This window comes from Westerdykella ornata (assembly GCF_010094085.1).
Source record: "Westerdykella ornata strain CBS 379.55 unplaced genomic scaffold EI97scaffold_53, whole genome shotgun sequence".
In the NCBI taxonomy this organism is placed as follows: domain Eukaryota; kingdom Fungi; phylum Ascomycota; class Dothideomycetes; order Pleosporales; family Sporormiaceae; genus Westerdykella; species Westerdykella ornata.
In genome coordinates, this window is record NW_022986903.1 from 1 (window position 1) to 18,773 (window position 18,773).

An 18,773-nucleotide genomic window follows, 5' to 3' on the forward strand; every position below is an offset into this window, starting at 1 on the left:
TGGGGAAGCAGTTTGTGAGCCATTGGGAACCTTTACCGATCAAATGAGACAAAGGAGCGAGAGAAAGGAATATTAGGTGGGAATCAAGGATTTGTGTAATCATGCATTCAACAGCTCTCTTCCCCCTCAAGGACCAGAAACATTGGGCAGGTATAGGGATTCTAGCACGGGAATGGTGCATTCAACATTGACTCTTTCCCTTGAGACATACAGGATATGCGGTCATGTACCGGACATTCGATGCAGATATTTATAAATTGAATAAACTCTATAAATCCAACTATATCGGTGATTCCAATTGGTATCGCCCCCTCGGAACAGATCCCTAGAACTTATAATTACCCTTATGCACTTAGTTCAACTGCGACCCTCAACATAGCCAGCCCCAAACATCCTTTCCGTGGTCACCACGTACCCTTCAATTTCCACCCTAAGTCTGCCCCCGAATAGCCTGCCTAGAATACGTATACTATTACTATTGTGTCCGTATAAGCTTCCCACATCTGGCATCAAACATACTGCTGCAGTGTCACTCTCACACAGGCCCCCTTAAATGCGGTGATACGCCTAACGCCACTTTGCCATTCCTATACCTTGTACACACAAAATATCACGACATCAACGACGCACTGCCATCTCATCCCCGCCACCCCAATAATCATCACTCCCTTAACCCATACACAACCTCCACTTAAAAGGTGAAAAACGGTACTATCACATCTAATTATCTCACTCGACACTATCGTAATTACGACATCTACCACCTCCCTGCCTTCCAAAACGCCATGCTAACAGCCACACAAAAAGCCTTCATTGCCACCACACTAACGCCGACGCAGATGCACACGCACATACACCAAACGCCTGAAGATGTCGTACTGCCGTGTAAAAGACAGCTATACTCCTAGCCACCAAAACGCTCACGGAGATGGTAGAAAGCACAGAGAAGAGAGAAGACGCACAATTCATCACTCCTATCCATGTCCAACTGCCAACCCTCCCCACTCAAACAACCCTCCTTCCAACCCTCCGTCTGGCCAACCCACCCTCCACCCCCAACCCCGGCGCCGGCACGGACGAAGCCAAACCCTCAGCACCGGGAGCAGGCATCACGACTTTAATTCCCTTCTTCGGAGTGCCGCTCCCGATCCCTATTCCGAGACTCCTACCTTGTTGATTCTCCTTACCATCAACAGGGACGGGTACAGATGGCGGCACAGGCGGCAAAGCCGAAGATATCAGTGGCAAGGAAGACGGGAGCGGTAGTTTGACCTTCCGAGGAGCGGCGAGGCGGGATTTGCGTTCTTTGGGGAGGGCGGTCGCTTGGGTTGTGGGAGCTGGGGTCGTGAGGGTGGAATTGGCGGATGTGGTGTCTGCGGCTTCTTCGGGGAGTTGGGAGATCGGTGTAGTAGCGGTATCGGCGGAATCCAGACTGCCTACGGGATGTCTCTTAATCTTTCTCGTAGTTCCTGCAGTTGCTTTGGAAGAGCGGTGCAACTTCTCTTTCTCCTTTTCCGCCGTCGCCGATGCGGCATCTTTGCCCTCTGCAAGCCCATCGGCCTGAGACAAAAGACCCTTTGCAGGCGTGCCATTTACACCCCCCAGATTCCGCACCCTCTTCCCTCTTGGCGTTTGCATCTGCGTCGTCCCCTCCTTCTTCTCCTTGTCCTTTACCACCCTGACCTTCTTCTTCACCACTGCCTTCGGGACCCCCTCATCCCCATCACCCGCCAACTCATCCGGCGTAGCCAAACTCTCCGCCTCCGCAATCGTCTCTGAATGCTCCCGGTAATATGCCAGTGTCTCATCCCACCGCACATTCTTCTTCCCCGTTCCCGAATTCTTCATTTCCTCGCTACCAGAACCCGCGCTCGCCGGTGACGCTGACCCACTCCCATTCCCACTCGCGGTTTGCGCCAACTTCAGCAATCGGAGCGCCACACTAACAGCACCCTGCTTATTCTTCCGTGTATTCGCGCGCGTCAAGAGACCCAACTCTTGGGCCTCCGTTCTCTTGAGGACAATCGGCTCGCCGCCTTCGGTGCGGCGGAGAGCAATATTCTTGGGGATCTGAAGGGATGATGCTGGAGGAGGAATGCGGGACTTGCGTGTCCGCGTAGACCGGCGAGAGGAGGTAGTCGAAGAGTGAGATTCCGCCTCTCCTCCCTCTTCTACTGCCACTTCTTCCGGTACTGCGCCCTGTTTTGCAAGAGGAGAACCAGACATTTCCGGATTCATGCTAAGTGTCAGCGTCTGTGTGAGGTCAAGCGTGGCATCATTATCGAGCTTGGAGGGAGAATTGGGATCCTTATCCTCCAGTATCTTTCGGGGTGAGGCTAGCGCCTGACGCACAGCGTCGGAGTCCCGCCGGTTTTGGAGAGAGGTGCGCCGGGTGATGATAGCCGCTTTGTTGGCTTTGCTGGCTGCGGCTTTGCTCAGGAAGTTGTGGAGGATGGCGGTGTCTTCGTCGAGTATGTCTAGGAGAACTGTGCTTGTCGTTTCTTCCGTGAAGTCCGCTTGTGGCGGGGGAGGAGGAGATAACAGCTTCTTCTCCGGAGCTTTTATTACAGGGATGGATGGAGTGAGGCTGAGGCCATCTGTGATATCATCAGATAGGGCGGTGGTTGCAGCTTTGATCTCGGGCTGAACTTCGCTGTCTTCCGAGACGGGGGTGGTGGCCAGGGCATCCTCAGGCGTTTCGGAAGTGAGCTCCATGGCATCTTGCCATGTTGATGTAGTTGGGAGTACTTGGCGGTCCTCTTGAGGTGGAGTCTCGCTGGGCTGCTCACTTGCAGAGTCGGCTGTAGCTGGTGCCTCGACAGGCAACTCTGACTGCTCTGTGGAGGCAATCGGAGTGGCTGTATCTTCAGGTGCAGGTGCGGTCAACTCGTCCAGATTGCGTGTTATCTCCGTTTGTATGGACGCTTCGGTGACATCCTCATCAGATGACTGGGCGGTCAGTTCTATATCGCCAGGCTGCAATATAGGTCGAGTGTGAAATGCATCTACAGGAAATGAGATCTCAGACATCCCGAGGTTCTTGTCACCACTCAGTTCGTCGACTACATTTTCCGAACATTCAGGGACAGTGACTCCATTGGAGGGTTCCAGCTGCGGCTCTGAGACACCGGGTATAATAAGGTCCGTTGTCGTCAACGAGTGAACGGATCTAGGCAGATCCATATTCTCATCTTCCGCGACCTTTGGTACCACGCCTGTGGAATTATCAGGTTCAACAGCGTCGTTTACAAGATCCACTTGCGCAAAAGGTGTTTCCGCTTCTTGCGATTCGAGTCCTGCATCTTGTATGTCGGTCGCTTCAGCTTCGGTTTGTACTGTATTGCTGTCGGCCTTTCCGAGTGATTCAGCACTTTGGCGCATCTCCATCTCTTCGCCCAGGCCGTCAGGACGCCATTTCATGCGACCTTCAAGGCCAGAGTCTGTTTCCCCAGGGCTACGAGGGGTGGCCTTCCGAGGCGAGTAGACAGGCATGGTAGGCGAAACGTCTTCTTTCGCTTCCGAGTCTGATGCTGCCTGCGCTTGCTCCTCCCTATCTTGCCTACCCCTCTCAAGTGCACCCGGCGATAGTTGGGTTTCCCGCTCTTCAACTGTGACAGAGAATGACGACTTTGTTCTATCCTCGTCTTGCAAGTTTTGCGGTGTCGAGGGTTGTTCCTGCTCATCTTTCTCCAGGCTTTCTGAGCCGCTGTTGGCATCCTCGGTCGTCGCGCCCTCCACCCCATCCACAGCTTCCTCATCCACAGATACAGGCTCAGTTTCATCGCCGACAGTGTCGCGTCCCAAAGTTCGCTTCCCTACAACCTATCAGAAATGGCGCAACTCCAATGGCGCGCAGAGAACCTACGGGGCAGAACACTCTTCCTCCGATCATACCGCGTGCCCTTGAAAGCGCGCTTTCTCCCGTCTGGCTTCGCAGGAATGAGTTCCATATCCGCAGGCTTCACTTTCTGCAATCTCTTCACAGCTCTTGCGCGCGAATCAAGCTCCTCGTCGTCAGGCGCAACGGTTGTGGTCGACGAGCGCGTCGCGTATCTGCGCCAGACTTTCTTTTCCTTCCCGTCACCGCGAACGACTTTCTCAGGCTTGCGGTCCCATGCGCGCGGGGCTTTGGACACAGGTAGAGCTGCAGGGTCGAACGCGGTTGCATCTGAGTCGGTCCATGTTGTCTCGAAGGTCGAGGGCGCGCTTTTGCGCGGTGAAGTCGGCATTGGCGGAGAATATCCAGTGAATGATACTAGGGTATAATAAGCCGTGAAAGATAAAGTAAGAGATCCTCGACGCCAAACTCCTAGCCGCACTCGAGAGGTGAGGTTCCTGGTTGTATTGAAGGCCGCGGTGCGAGTCTCGTGGGTAAACAACAAACAGAGAGAGATGTCCGTGCACAAGAGCAACGGTCCGATTATGGTTTAGCGCCCCGCGACTTTTTGGACTGCAGAGATATCGCGACTTCATGGATCACTGCACACCCTATACGCCTTATATTCCGACTCCAGTACTGACCGCATCCTATTCAATTGTCGCATCCAATTTCCCGCACAATGGTTCCAAAGCCTGCTGCCGGTGCGACAACTGCAAAGTCGGTGACCAACCGTGGTCTTCCCCCACTGCCAAAGCTTCGTGTTCGTCGACCGAACAAACCGGAGACGAACCCATGTTTGGGTGTAATGGCGTCTGTATTGGGTATGCGCATCTCATAGCATTTTGGGGAGATTGGATGGAGGAATGGGAGGGCAAGGGAAGGGCGCAGCATGCAGACTTCCGCATGCACCTGGCTTGCCACCATTCCCCGGATCAGATGAGAATATGAGAAGGGACAGGAAGGCTGATGGGTGATAGGTTGCTGGGCGTCATCGGGATACAGCGTGCAAGGATGCGCACAATTCGAGCAGAAGTTGAGAGCATGCATGGATGCACCGGTATGGACCTTCTGGAAACCCCGACCAACCCTCACTGACACCTTTAAAGAGGAACCAGAACATGAAGAAGAGCAACATCAATTACCACCTCTCGCGGATGTATCCGAAGATGAAAGGACCTCACAAGCGCGACTAAGCCATCTACGATAATTCCTTCGCTCGTGTTGTACATTATCAGATACTGTCATTTTCCTTCCTCGGCGACTGGAAAACAGTTTAGACTGGAAGGAGACAGCAAGCCAAATATATGGCATGATTCATTGGGTCAGCGCTTTGGGGTGGATATACCATTGTACATTTGTATCTGTAGTAAGAGCGGGATGGCATTGCGGTCTTGCCAGTTTCGATGGATACCGCCCGATGGACTGGATGCGACTAGAGCAGGCCACCGATGCCCTACCGGTCGACATCCGTGACGATATTCTATGTGTAAATACGATGACGTCTGCACAACGGCGAGTTCTCCTTCCGTGATTGCAACTGTTCAGTTCAGTTGACTCGCGATTCTGGACTTCCCGATGGGCGGTTTCTGTACAACACGAGAGCACAGCAAACGTCTGGACTATCTCCTCGATTCGCCAAATCATTCCTTCTGTTGACATGTTTTCCCAAAGGAATTAATTGCCGACCTTTGGCGATGGCGGTGAGCCTTCTTCTCAGCTTGTTGAATGTGACACCGGCACCGAGTACACAAAATCGCAGACGGCTTAGCTGCTTATGTGCCAAGGGTTGCTAAAAGGAATCCACGCTCTCGCGGATACGGTGAGGGGAAAACAGCCGAGCCGTGATATCGACTACATCTAAAGAGTCGCAAGAGTTGTCGCAATTATCTTCTAATCCTGCTCACCTTTGCGCTCTCCTCATCCTACCTGAATACCTTCTACAATTCTTCAGTCCAGAATGGCTCCTCCCTACAACGTCGCAGTCTTGCTGTACCCCAGCGCCGACATCGTCGACTTTTCCGGGCCTCTGGAAATCTACTCCTGTCGAGCCGCTGATTTCAAAACCCAGATATTCAAAACCACGACATTCGCCTGCCAAAACTCTGTTAGAGTGGGAGACAATGCCATGACCTTGGTGCCGGACGCTTCGCTCGAAGAGATCCGGGCCAACCTCAAGAATTACGATCTCTTGGTCGTACCCGGCGCTGCCCCGGATCCGATCCTCGAGCTGGTCAAGACAGAGGACGGAAAAGCCATTTTCAGTCTGATTCAGGAGTTCGCTTCCCTCCCACCTCGACAGGAAGCCGGCCAGAGAGTTATCCAGTCGGTGTGTACGGGCGCACTCTTGCTCGCCGGGGCTGGAATCCTGGCTGGACGCACCGTAACGACGCACCACATGTTTTACGATCTGTGCAAACAGATGGCGGATGAAGCTGCAGGGGAAGATTCCAAAACCACGGTGATTGCAAAGAGATGGGTGGACGCGGGAGTTACGGATGCTGGTGTGAGGATTGTCAATGCGGGTGGAGTCACTTCGGGAATCGACACGAGCTTGTTCGTGGTTGAGTCTTTGGCTGGCAAGGAGCACGCAGACTGGGTGGCGGAGATTGTCGAGTTTGAGAAGGGGGGTCAGGATGATGCATGGGGTTCGAAAGAGTAAAAATAATAAACTTGAGGGTGGGATGACATTATGGTTGCTGCCATTGAGGACATGAGAGGTGTTCTTCAAGGAGTAGGGAATACCAATGGTATAGATCCCACTGAAATTCCGTATTCTCCTTGACCGGTGCTTGTCCTTCTCCTCCGAAGAATGTCTCCCCGGATCATCCGAGTTGTTCATTATAGGGACTATTTTTACCATTCACAACACAGCACACCATGCTTTTCCTGGTAAGGGGCTCACTAGCCCCAAACTCTCAGCCCCCATACGTGCGGCTGGCTGTGCTCCAATCGCGTGAAGGGCCATTCACAGCCCAACAGTCTTGGGATGCTTTTCCTCATCAGTGTCAGCGCGGGTCCTGGGCTTCATCTTGACTTGCTGTCATTGCGCCCTTGTGCCTGGGGCAGCCTACCATGGCGGGAAGACGGCTCTGTGATTCGCGCACTGATCCACGCAGGGACTCAGCTTGAGGTTCGGCTTTCCTATCGCGTTTGTTTGTTCGTTCGTTTCCCCTGCAAGAGTACTTGACCTCAGCTCCCCCGGAAATTTCCTCGTGTTTGCGCTCCTCTCTTCAAGTCCCGCGCCTATTCTTCTTCAACTGCATCAGACAGGTTGATCTTTTCGTCTCATAACAGTCAATGGTCTGATATTGTTTTCGCTGTCGTTATCGTCACGTCTACATAATGTTTCAGTACTCAATATGCGCCTTTCTGGCGCCCGCCCTCGTCTCAGCGGCAGCGTTCCCATGGGCGGGACCGGACCCTACGCTCGTTATCCCTGAACCCGACAATTGGACTCCTGCTCCGACCGAGGGCCCAAGGATGGGAGCTATGGAACTTGTGAGGAGAGCGGACGACAGCACATGCGGTTACATCTCTGGGGTGGAGAGTGAGTGCTGTAGACCCCTTTTGACAAACATCTGCTAACAGTCTATTCAGCCGATTCATTGACCTGCAACGACCCGGGATACATCTGCGCGACAAACACCTTCTATGGCGTCCACGGCTGCTGCGACCCAGCCGCAATCTCAACATGCTCCCTCTACACGTCCTGCGTCAACTCGGCCAACATGGCCAGCTGTACCGGCGCCTGCCTGTCCGACGACATGATAGCGAAATGGTTCGTCCTCCTCTCACCCCCATCTTCCCTCCCAACATTTCCCACTTCCCACATACCATAGTATGTATATTGACCCTTCTCCTCCAGCACCAAATCCTCCGCCGCCTTCTGCTACGAATGGCGCTACGTCTACGCCTCGACCGTCATGACCGAGCACGGCTGCGCCTCGACGTCCTGGACCATCTCCGCCTGGCGCACCCACTCCAACCAAGCCAGCCGCGACATCTCCGACGCCCCCAATGCCGTCACCGACCCGACCGGCGACTCCTCCTCCGTCCAGCGTCTCACAGGCCTTCCCACCATTTCTCGTTCCTCCCCAACCACATCCTCCGCTCCTACCTCCTCCTCCTCAACCACATCAACCTCGACCTCCACCCCCTCAGACACAGGATCCAAAACAAACGTCGGCGCCATCGCCGGCGGCGTCGTCGGCGGCGTCGTCGTCCTCGCCGCCCTCGCCTTCGGCCTCGTCTTCCTCGTCATGCGCAACCGGAAGAAATCCGCCGCCTCTACCTCCACACCTGCCGCAGGCACTCCCGGCGCCCCAGGGTTCGCGGGCCCCGCCCCAGGCGTCGCAGAGTATAAACCGCAACCTGGCGGTCCCGCTGGTCCATCTCCCTACGGCTCGCCGCTGCCAGGGTATGCGGCGGCTCCTGTTCCTCCGTCGGGAGGCTACTACGGTCCTGCGTCCGAGGAGGGAAAGTGGGCGCATATGGGGAATGCAGGCGCGGGCGCACCGCCGCCGCCGGGGAGTCCGGCGCCGCCCGAGGGGATTGTCGAGGCGGGTGGGAATGCGGTGCAGATGCCTCAGGGTGGGTATGTGCCTCCGCCGGGGTCGCCGGGACCGCAGCAGGTGGGGATGCAGAGGCCGCCGCAGGGCAATGTGTATGAGGCGCCTTGATGGGGATCTTGTAATGAGTGTGGCTGGAGGGGGGATTGTCTGTGTTGCTCGTTCTGCCCTCCGAGGCTCTTTCATCGCTTGAATCCCTGTTTCACATTTGTTTACCTTTTCTTTCTGCCTCACTACTTCGCGTTTTCGCTTCGTTGTTTTTGCATCCCCCAAGCGTTATGCTTGTATACACGTCCCTATTCTGTGGAAATCTATTTCGCGCCGAAGGAAAACAGACAAGAAGAGGAAGAAGAGGAAGAAGAGATGACGACGAAGAGGAAGAGGAACAAGAAGAGGAAGAGGGAGGGATATACCCTAGGAGCAAAGATTTGCAATAGTTAAATATCGACACATACGTATATTTTATATTTACCTCGTCGCGTCTGCAACTTCTAGATCGAGAAGATTTACACTGATATCAATACTCCCATCATTTTTCCTGATTTAATGTCTACACCCAGGATAATCACAGTAGAATCATCTTCATCGTTTCTTAAATCATCTTCATCGTTCCTAAAGAGGACGTCCACCTCTCACTCCCTCTTTGACTCCATCCATTAATTTACAAAACCCTTCGGCAGTACATCAGAAAGCGAGCAGTCACTCTGCGAGGCAGACAGAGAAAGGAGTGGGAAGTGTACTACAGGTCCTATATTCATAAACGAAGTCATCATGATAATAAATAATAGTATACTTTAAAGTATGAAGAGCACCCTTCTTTGACAATTGAATCACGGATGTTCTTTTCTTCCCCCAAAACCCAGCTGCCCACTTACTTCCATGCATCACATCAATCCGCTCGCTCACTGACAGCCATGCAAACCCCATATTCAAGAAGTTAATCAGCAGAAAAACAGAATCAAAAAAGTAGAAAGAATTAACCATCAAACCGTCACCATCGAACAACTCAAACCCCTTCCCTTCCCCCCTTCAACGCCTTTTACATCCTCTACCAAGCATCCCCAAAAATCTCCTTGGGACTCTGCACCAACTCCTCCTTCTCCCGCCCCACCATCCTCCTCCCCTGCCGACTCTTCCTCTCCTTGCGCGTCACCAGATGCGGCGTCACGGGCGTGATGGGCGTAAACGGCATGTACGGCGAGTACGGCGTGAACGGCACGCCCGTCTTGGGCGACGCGAGCGACAAGTTGTCCATACGGCGATCGAGCACCGTGGTGCGGAGGTCCGGGGATTTGAGGGGCTCGGTGTAGCCGCGGAGAGGGAGGGCGTTGGACGTGGTGCCGGCGGTTGCGGATCGGGATGGGGATTTATTGTTGGAGGAAGGGGCGTCGGAGGAGTAGGAGTTCAGGCGTTGGGGTGCTGGGTTTGGGAGAGGTTGGACTTCGTCGAGTTGTTCGTAGGCGTCGAGGTCGCCTGGCGTGGTGGGGGAGTTTTGCTGCGAGGGGGTTCTTGCGCCGGGGTAGTGGAAACGGGGGGAGAGGGGGGTGCGGGCTTCGTCGTCGGAGCCTTGGTCGGGGTATTTGGTGTGGGTGTTGTTGTGCATGGGGCTGGAGATGCGGAGGTTTTTGAGGTTGAAGCGGGCTTTGTTGGTCGAGGTGGAGGCGTTGGATGTGGTGGATTTCTTGGAGAGGATGCTGCGAGGGCTTGCTGGGGGTTGATCTCGTAGTCTTTCTCGGTCTCGTGGGAGAGGAGCGGTTGGGGCGCCGCTGTGGTATCCTGGAGGATAGATGGCCCGGACGGGTGAGGCCGGGTTCGAGTAGCTCACTGATGCTCGACTCGTGTCGATTCTCGGTGGGCGCCTCTCCTTAAGTTCGGTCTCGTCGTTGCTGATCTGAGAGTAGGACTTCTTCCTGTCATGCTCCATGACGGCCGCGTACAGACGCTCCATCTCTGCTTGAGCGCGGTCGCGGTCGGCTTCAATGACCTTTTGGTCGAATGAAGCCGGAGACTGCACCACAGGAGACTCTGTGCTTCCAATGGCGGAATCGATGTTTGATTTCGGTCTGAAGCCCCTCTTGAACCAGGATGTCGCTGATCTTGCAGAGGCTGGCGATGCTGGTGTCCTGCCGGAAGGTCGTGCTGTGACGAGTTCAAGCTCCAAAGCCTTTGGAGCAGTCACTGCCTTTCGTCTCATATTCTTCCCAACGGTGAGGAGCAGCACACCCCAGATAAGTACTGTGAGGACGTAGGCGCCGACAATGGCGCAGATCTGAGCAGGAAGGAGTGCCTTGTTTCGCGAGGCGTTGGCGGACGCGGGAGGTCCGTCTTCCGGCGAGGGCGCGGGGCGGCGATAGTTGTCTAGGAAGTTGAAATCGTACGGCGCAGCGTCTATGCAGGTGACAACGAGGAGCAGAGAGAAGGCCGTGGACAGCCCACTCCGCATGGTTGGGCGGGTCGCTGATCTGAGGCGGCGCTCAAATGGGCCGGCAGCGACAGGCGACACACAGAGGAGCCGGATGAAGTGCGAAGTGTAACAGCTGGCGACATGGTGATATGAGGATTGGGGGGTCTGTATGTACTGTTCCGCTGGCCAACTCAGGTGGGCTGCAGCGTCCGGGGGTCGAGGGCTGGGAGAGGCTGCTGGGCGTGCTGATTGGAGTTGAGGTTGTGCTGGGGGGTGTGAAGCTGCAGCCAGGCACACTCGTCGATTAACCGCCGGGGGCGGCCATGGCACTCTCTGCGACGGGCCAGTCCGCACCGAGAGATGATAATCGTACATGGAACTCCGTACCACGCGAGATCAATAATCTGCGCCGCAGAGGAGCGGCGGATGCAGATGCGGATGCGTGTCAGAGTGATGCTGGTCCATCTGGATAGCGACTTGGTGGTGGAGGAAAACCTGCGAACCGTGCCACAACTCCACAGGAAGCGGGAAACGAGAAACGGGAAACTGGAAATGGAGAACGCTGGGGCCATGAAAAACAGCAAAACATAGAAACACCCAGATTATCAGCAAGCCCCGCTCGGCGCATGAAGCATTGAACGGCCAGAGGGATGCCGTGGGGGTCCGTCCTCGCCAGTGAGGAGCTCCAACACAGTGCGCGACATGGTCGACCCGCATGCATGATTTTCGGCCCTGCAGACGAGAGCAGTGCACGTTTTGCTTGACTGTGAAATCGCGTGAAATCGTGTGATTTGCGAAAGACATTGATTTTCCGTAAGCGCCCGCCCAGAGTTGTGCGACGCCAATCACATTGCCTCCATCTCTCCGGACTGGGACATCACAAGCCACAGTCCAGTAGACCATCCACTCGTCGCTCGAGGCTTCCAGTTCGTGAATTAGCGAAGGAGCAGTCGATAAAGCATCGTTAGTCGTCACACCGGATTGAACAAAGCTTCCATTTGCTGTTGACATGACTATCACATCCTGGCTCATGCGACTCATATCGTCCGTATGGTTGCAAGTAGGATGTGCAGACCACAGAGGAGCTCCTGAAGTGACGAATCCGACCGTTGTCGCGAACATGGAACCTGTGTAGCTATGCCGGTGTCGAAACAACTACAAATCCATCGCTCCTGCCATTAGGCTCGTCGAATGCGTCTGACCGACTCCCTAGATGTCCCGTATCCTCCTGAATTAGCGCGAGCTAGTAAAAAGCATCTGCTCTGAAAGGAGGCGGTCGGAGCTTACCATTGGCAATTCGAGGACATGGCAGAAAGGAGAAAATGTTTCCATGCTTCCGAAGAGCCGAGTCTTCAATAAAGGATTCTCACAAGACGATACGGCCCTCATTTGCCTTCGGCTCTCTGCACCAATGCCTCCTCTAGCCCCATCGGCTCCCACAAATTCTTGTCCTTCTTATTTTGCGCATACAGCACGTCGCCCTTCATGTAGACCACCACTCCTCCTTGGCCCGCCGCACTAGCAGTGATCCTGAAGAGTGGGGTGCCCGTTAAGTCGTGTGCCTTGCGGAGCGGGATCAGGAGCAGACTTTCTTCGGAGCACCAAGACTCTACCACATCACGGAAGGTGGCTTCTTCTACCTCCGTTCTCGCGGCAACAGGCGGCTCCTTGACAGCAGGTTTCGTCGGCCGAGGAGACCCAGGTACTGAGCTTTCGAGACCAGTCACAGCTTTGGGTAATGGCAGATCTGTCTTGGCTCGCTCTCCCATATCCAATGCCGTATGTACTAGCATCAGCATCTCCTCCCATAGAGCCGCCACTGCAGGCTGTTCATTGATGTCCGCTGGTATCTGCGATTTGATCCAGTCCAGCCATTGCCCAATTTCCGCATACGACGGTTCGGCTGTAAGCCAACTGTGCAGGATCGCCAGCAACTTGGGCATGACGTGTACGGCAATCAATTCTCCCATGATCTCGAGCTTGAACAGGGGTTTCCACTTCAACACCGATTCCAGGGGCTCCATGTCCTGATCGGCGGGGTTCACTTCAAAGTCTAGCTTGAGAGTTTCCGCGAGCTTTGGCAATAGATAGTTGATGAGGACACGATCGAACTCGGTGTTGCCCAGGAGCCGTCGCCATTTCTCCAGATCAGGAATCAGTCCCCGTGACAGACTCCACGCATCGACAAGCGCGCGGAATTTCCGCTTGGTATCAGAAAGAAGCCCTGAAGCGGCCTGAGGGTCGGTATGCTGGCCAGGAAGGAAGGGAACCCACGGGATCACTAGATCCGGTAGCTGCGAAGTTAGTCTCTTCTTCATCGACTTTCTCGGGTTCCACGCCTGCACTGCCGTAGTCAATTTGGTGATGATCTGATTGAGCAGACTCCTCCGGATGAATTTCGGTGTAATCGGGAACCACGCAGCCAACACAGCGATCAGGCTGAGTGACTCTCTATACGGATCCCACACCATAATCGCGGCCCTCATTTTCGGTAAGAAGTACGCTCGCATCATCGTTTCAAACGGAGTAGTGGATTGCGGTCGCAGTTTTTCAAAATCTTCGCGGTCGGTGTTCTTTGGGCGAGTGATGACATTCGGGAACTTCTCCAGGTCCAGAACGATATTCTCCAGGACGGTTTCCAGCGGTTCCCATTTGGACATGATGTCCTTGAAGAAAGGGTGGATCGCAGCAATGGCAAGCGACGGGTCGTAGCCCAAGTCTTGCAACTGTAGCTCTTCCAGATGCCTGATGACGTCCTCCCATGTTTGTGCTTCGCGCAGACCCTGTGTTGCGACAGCTACCCTTTCAGCCCTCTTGATCTCTTCCTCGATCTTTTCGAGCTCCCGCGACAGCGCCTCCTCTTGGAAATCGAGAGTCTTTCTTTCCTCCACAAGGTCGTTGAAGGCGGAGGAGAACGCCTCCAAACCCATCCTCGCCCGTTTCGCAATCTTTGTGGCGGTGGTTTCGGCGGGGACTGCGGCACCGAGGCTGAGTGTGTCTGCGGTAAGAAGTTTCGGTTCCTTCCCCGTGGCATCTGTGATAGAAAGCAAACTTGGTGGAACCTGTAGGCCTTCGGGAATATCATCGACAGTGAACTTCTTCTTCGTTCGCCCCGCGCCGGGGGTGCTGGCGCCACTGGACACGCCGGCTGCCTTCCTGATCTGGTTTCTCCGTTTCCGTTTCTGACGCTCTTCCTCGGACGAGTCTTCGTACTCTTCCCCTCTTCTTTCGGCCTGCCGCTTCTCCTCCGCTTTTTGCTGCGCTGTCTTTTCCTTGACGCTTCCTAGACCGACTCCGGTTGGCCGCACTTGCACCGTGATGGGATTCACGATACCCGTCCCCTCCTTTCCAAGACCCTCGCCTGCCTTCCAACCTTGCTTCGCCATCATCCTCTCAGCAAACGACATCTTGGGAGCTCCATCCGTCTTCGCCTTCTTTGAGTCGCCTGATTGACCAAAGTCTCCCCTCCGCTTCAGAAATGATTGCCGCTCCATTTTGACCTTCGGCAGCCCTGTCGCCTGCAACGTTGCTGAGATGGAGCGACAAAAGGGTCCGTGACGGTTGTATGACACGCGCGGGGAGGATCGAGGTGGAAGTGTGAAGTGGTGTGATGGATTGCGCTCAGTCGCGACAACCTTGGCCTTGTGTGAGGTAATCATGACTAAGCAGAACGTTGCCAAGCTATAGGTCACATGATTTCCGCTCCACCAGCCCCTGTCAACCGCGGAAACCCGCCCGGTCCTTATGGCTGGAACCTTGGAAGGACGGCTGCTATTATTGGAGCAATGGTCAAACTCCCAATTCCTTATCGTGTGCAACCCAAACACTTGACTTCATCTTCTGCTTTCCACAACACCAGCACCCTTAAGCTCTAGCGGGCTCTGTGCCAGCTCTTTCACACTGCCATGGCCTCGCCGCCTTCGCAGCCATCGCCGGTTTCGCAGCCCACGCCCTTGCAGTCTCCCATCAGTCCAGAACTCCCTCTCCATCATCCAACCCCCGACCTACAATCCCTGCAAGGCGCATACATCAGCAACATAGAACGGCTGGAGGACCGGGCGGAACGCATGAGCGAAGCTGGCTCAGATCTAGGAGAAGAGATCAGGAAGTTACAGTTGGGACAAAAGCTAGCGGAAAGTCGTCGCTCTTCACTTCGTTCCGCAGAGCGCTCAGAAGATGCAACCAAGTTGGTTTCAGGTCGAAGCCGCAATGCCTCGGTCAGCTCCTATGCCAACTCAATCGTCGATGTCAATACCGCGGCTCGGTGGGGTGGATACTCTCCCGGAGGATATGTGACCTCACCTGGAGGCTCCGTTGTCTCCTCCGCTCCTCTGCCTACGACTTCCCACCCACCACTTCAGCGACAACGCTCTGAATCTCGTGCATCCCGGCTGGGTCAAATGGTCCATATGGACCAACACGAAGAGGAACCGCACTCACCAGTGGAAGGACCTGCATCACCGCGCTCATACATCTCAGCCCCTCGATCCGTTGCGCAGAGCCATGGTTCGCTCTCCTCCTTCACTCAAAAGTATGATCAGATCGCGCAGGAGATACGTAAAGAGATGGATGAAGGCTTTTCCACGGAGGCACACGGAGAAGGGCAGAAAGATCCTTCGTATTTCCCGCATATCATACCTGATCCGGAGCTGCCCGATAGACCACCTACAGCAGCTTCCACAGATACCTACCAGCAAGCCCGAGGTTTATGGCAGGATTTTGATGGTGCTCATTGTCCGGATACCGTGCCAGAGGAAGATCCGTCACAATTAAGTCCGAACGGCAGTAGAAATTCATCGCTCCCCAAACCGGCCCCGCAGCCTTTATTGCAGCCCCCTCCCCCTCCAGAGGACGGCATGGTTTTCTATCCTGCACCTGTTCCGCAAACATTAAACTTGCCCAAGCGATTGTCGAGGCTCCCGCCCGCTAATATCCAAGCAAAGCGCCGAACGCAGCTCCTGGAAGCGATGCAGACGGAGAACAGAAAGTCCGCTCACTTGTCTAATACTGGGATTGAGTCGACATTACCTAATAGGAAAAGCAGGCAAAGTTTGGCCAATATTCCCCCTCAGCTACGTGCAAGCGCATTTTTTGACCGTGTCGCACCTATTCAAGAGTTCGAAGTAAAGGGCGAATCAGCTGAACAGACTCTGGATAGCATCCTGGAAGCCTCTACACATGCGCCCGTTTCCGCCTTCACCGATCACCCCATCGTCGGTGACGTAGGGAAAGAGGTATACGCTCCAGAGCGGAAGGCCAAAAGAGTTTCGAAGGCTGTGGAAGTCGATAAGTCCGATGCCAGGAAGAGCCGAAGCTCGCTCAATCTCCTTGATACTCGTCGTAATTCCAGCGGGGATCCTTTGAACAAGTTGAAGAAGCGCAATAGTTCAGCAGATCTCCACATGCTTACTGTACGAGCCAGTGAAAGCCGGATGAGTTTGGCTGACGAATTGGACGACCCAAGGAGTGATGCTCGCGGTCCGGAACCAGGGGATGACACCAACCCCACCGGGCGCTTTTTGAATGGCGACGATGGTGGTCAATCCGACCGGGACGTCGATGAAACCAGTAATGGAGAAGATGAAGAACCCCACTACTTTGGGCCTCCTACTACGCTATTAGCAGAACTTCAGATGCGGAAAGAGCAGCAGAAGAGCCGCAATCTCACCGCTGTGAAACTGTCTAATGGCCTCCGCTCCACTCTGCTGGAGTTGGACGCTGTCCGTGAGATTGAGAAGAAGAAGCGAATGACGCAAAAGGTTCATCTGGCATGGGAAGCTCCCTCCCAGCTTGGCGCGGACGAAGAGGATTCGGACGAAGATGTTCCCCTTGGAGTTCTATATCCAGGCCGAGGAGAACTACAGAATAAGAAGCTCAGGGCGAGTCAACACGTCTCGGATTGGGACAGGCCCCTAGGGCTTCTTGCACAGAGGGAACTAGAGGACACCGAACCTCTTAGTAAACGTCGTACCCGACTTATTATTTCAGACCCGAGCAAGAGAAGGACACAAATGCCTGAGATATCGCAAAGCCAGCAATATTTAGCTGTTCCCACTCGAGGCGATCTGCAGCCGGAATCGGAGGAAGATGAAGAAGAGACCCTGGCACAACGACTTCGTCGACTCAAACAGCGTCAAGCGCTTGATGATGCCCTTGACCCAGGCGTCCGCAAGAGCACCGTCAGTGGAGAATTTGCTGCCGAGATGCTGAGTACTTTGGGCGTTCAGGACAGCGAAAAGCCCAAACCATCGCCCTCTCCTGACGACGAAGGAGAAGAAGAGACGTTGGGGCAACGCCGTGCCCGTTTACAAGCCGAGGCACTTGCGCGAGGTGAGACTAATCCTCTAAGCGGCCGACCTCCTCTTCGAGGTTCCATGAGCCTTGGAAATATTTTGGCAGCGCATCCGGTCGATGACAGTATTACGCCTCGGAAGACATCCGACGAGGTGCTCATGTCGTCTCTTGCACCCGGCAGCCTGCTCCATCAAGATGCTGCAAGACGATCGCGCAAAGACGCCGAACGCATTGAGCGGAACAATCGCATCTCGAGCTACGGCACTATCGACCATCCCCTCGTCAGTGACGCGACCAAGGCAGTACCTGAACAGACGATTGCTGCCAACATTCAGGCCTATAAAGACAAGCTTACTGGCGTTAACTCTAAACCGCCGGGGTCCCGCGGGACGATTCCTTCGATGGTGTTCAGCCCGACGATGCCAAATCCAAACCTGCCGGGCATGGGCATGGGCATGGGCATGGGCATGGCACCGCCATATGCTACTGGAGGAATGGGCATACGTCCCGTCAGCGGCTTCGTGTACCCTGGGAACGGCATCTCACCCCTTCAACAGCAGCAAATGATGGCCATGAATATGAATATGAGCATGATGGGGATGCCCGCTAGCCCGTATCAGCAAATGGGAGGCGGTGGTATGGACTGGAGACAGTCGTCTATGATGAATCTTCCCATGGCTGCGCCTTCGCCTATGCAGATGCAGATGCAGGCTGCGATGGATCAGAAACAGAGGGATATGATTGACCAGTGGAGGAATGGGGTGATGTGAAGGGAGGTGTTGGGTCTCTCTCTGGACATTTTTTAACCTGGAGAGCGATTCATTCTGTTTTGTCCGTTTTTTTTTTTTTTTTTTGGATTTTGCATTTAGTTTCGGGTTGAGCGAGCATTGACCTGGGTACAATGGCATTCGCATAGCATTGGGTTTGGGGAGTGGGACTGGGTTGGATTTAAGATATGATGAGCATAGGGTTTTTAGGGCATATACTAGATGATAGGGCGATAGTTCTTGCTCCCCTACCGGAGACCACAGTAGTATCTTGTAATTCATAATTAATCACAGATTCTAGGAGACCGAGCTCAAGTATGATGAGATGAATACCATGCAGATGTCTCCAGCTGAGTTACCTTGGGAGCCTCATTTTATCCTCCTGCGCTCCTTGCCTGCCCCAGAACGTCAGTACAATAGTAATAATCGAGCGGCCCGTCCTCTGGAATGTTGCTCCTCTTTTTTCGCCTGGGCACGTCATCAATGATTGATGCAAGGTTGGTGCACGTGTTTGCTGATTCATTGCTGCTTGGCAATCAGACTTGGCAAGCTGGTCACGGTTGGCCCGGATGGGTGACACTATCGGAGCTGGGTTGCACACCACTTCTGCTCCTCCGATACACACACCTACCACCAGTCCCTCTCTACCACCCCTCGCGCGTTTTGGATTGCACCCTCAATGGATGCGGAGCAGAAACTATCCTTAAGAATCCCAATCTTCGCAGAACGACGTTGTCGCCCGTAAAGGTACAGCCCTGATACATCTTCCCCACCTTACCTACATCACCGTACCATGCGCGACTTGTCGCGCTGTTGGTCTGTGAATGATTCAGTCTCTACCACCTCACCTGTATTATGTA

At 54.4% G+C, this 18,773-nt stretch overlaps 7 protein-coding genes across 7 annotated transcripts; 4 read left to right on the forward strand and 3 right to left on the reverse strand.

The window, feature by feature from the left end:
- Positions 1-708: 708 nt before the first annotated feature.
- Positions 709-4,338, reverse strand: EI97DRAFT_437646 (uncharacterized protein). Its single transcript, XM_033799384.1, has 2 exons — positions 3,866-4,338; positions 709-3,815 (listed from the first exon to the last, which is right to left on the reverse strand). Exons 1-2 carry the CDS (start codon positions 4,227-4,229, stop codon positions 1,006-1,008), a joined length of 3,174 nt encoding a protein of 1,057 aa, XP_033649144.1. The 5' UTR covers positions 4,230-4,338; the 3' UTR covers positions 709-1,005.
- A 512-nt stretch (positions 4,339-4,850) lies between these two features.
- Positions 4,851-5,073, forward strand: EI97DRAFT_387462 (mitochondrial 37S ribosomal protein YmS-T; the record flags this gene model as incomplete). The annotated part of the gene is made up of 2 exons (XM_033796121.1): positions 4,851-4,937; positions 4,987-5,073. Coding segments are annotated over 2 exons (174 nt in total), but the record flags the coding sequence as incomplete, so codon positions are not given.
- A 764-nt stretch (positions 5,074-5,837) lies between these two features.
- EI97DRAFT_387490 (class I glutamine amidotransferase-like protein) lies at positions 5,838-6,539 on the forward strand (the record flags this gene model as incomplete). The annotated part of the gene is made up of 1 exon (XM_033796123.1): positions 5,838-6,539. The coding sequence occupies one exon, from the start codon at positions 5,838-5,840 to the stop codon at positions 6,537-6,539; it is 702 nt and encodes a 233-aa protein (XP_033649146.1).
- A 683-nt stretch (positions 6,540-7,222) lies between these two features.
- On the forward strand, positions 7,223-8,559 carry EI97DRAFT_462658 (uncharacterized protein; the record flags this gene model as incomplete). The annotated part of the gene is made up of 3 exons (XM_033801287.1): positions 7,223-7,427; positions 7,478-7,658; positions 7,746-8,559. 3 exons carry the CDS (start codon positions 7,223-7,225, stop codon positions 8,557-8,559), a joined length of 1,200 nt encoding a protein of 399 aa, XP_033649147.1.
- A 937-nt stretch (positions 8,560-9,496) lies between these two features.
- On the reverse strand, positions 9,497-10,891 carry EI97DRAFT_462659 (uncharacterized protein; the record flags this gene model as incomplete). The annotated part of the gene is made up of 1 exon (XM_033801288.1): positions 9,497-10,891. The coding sequence occupies one exon, from the start codon at positions 10,889-10,891 to the stop codon at positions 9,497-9,499; it is 1,395 nt and encodes a 464-aa protein (XP_033649148.1).
- Positions 10,892-12,237: 1,346 nt separating this feature from the next.
- Positions 12,238-14,346, reverse strand: EI97DRAFT_462660 (TFP11-domain-containing protein; the record flags this gene model as incomplete). Its single annotated transcript, XM_033801289.1, has 1 exon — positions 12,238-14,346. One exon carries the CDS (start codon positions 14,344-14,346, stop codon positions 12,238-12,240), a length of 2,109 nt encoding a protein of 702 aa, XP_033649149.1.
- Positions 14,347-14,685: 339 nt separating this feature from the next.
- Positions 14,686-18,000, forward strand: EI97DRAFT_437652 (uncharacterized protein). Its single transcript, XM_033799385.1, has one exon. The coding sequence runs from the start codon at positions 14,758-14,760 to the stop codon at positions 17,914-17,916; it is 3,159 nt and encodes a 1,052-aa protein (XP_033649150.1). The 5' UTR covers positions 14,686-14,757; the 3' UTR covers positions 17,917-18,000.
- The last annotated feature ends 773 nt before the right edge of the window (positions 18,001-18,773 follow it).

Excerpts from the sequence above, each read along its gene's own strand:
- EI97DRAFT_437652 (XM_033799385.1), top strand. The coding sequence starts at position 14,758 with ATGGCCTCGCCGCCTTCGCAGCCATCGCCGGTTTCGCAGCCCACGCCC.
- EI97DRAFT_437646 (XM_033799384.1), bottom strand. The coding sequence starts at position 4,229 with ATGCCGACTTCACCGCGCAAAAGCGCGCCCTCGACCTTCGAGACAACA. Across the intron at positions 3,816-3,865 it reads GAGGAAGAGTGTTCTGCCCC|GGAAGCGAACTTTGGGACGC; the intron begins GTAGGTTCTCTG and ends GATAGGTTGTAG.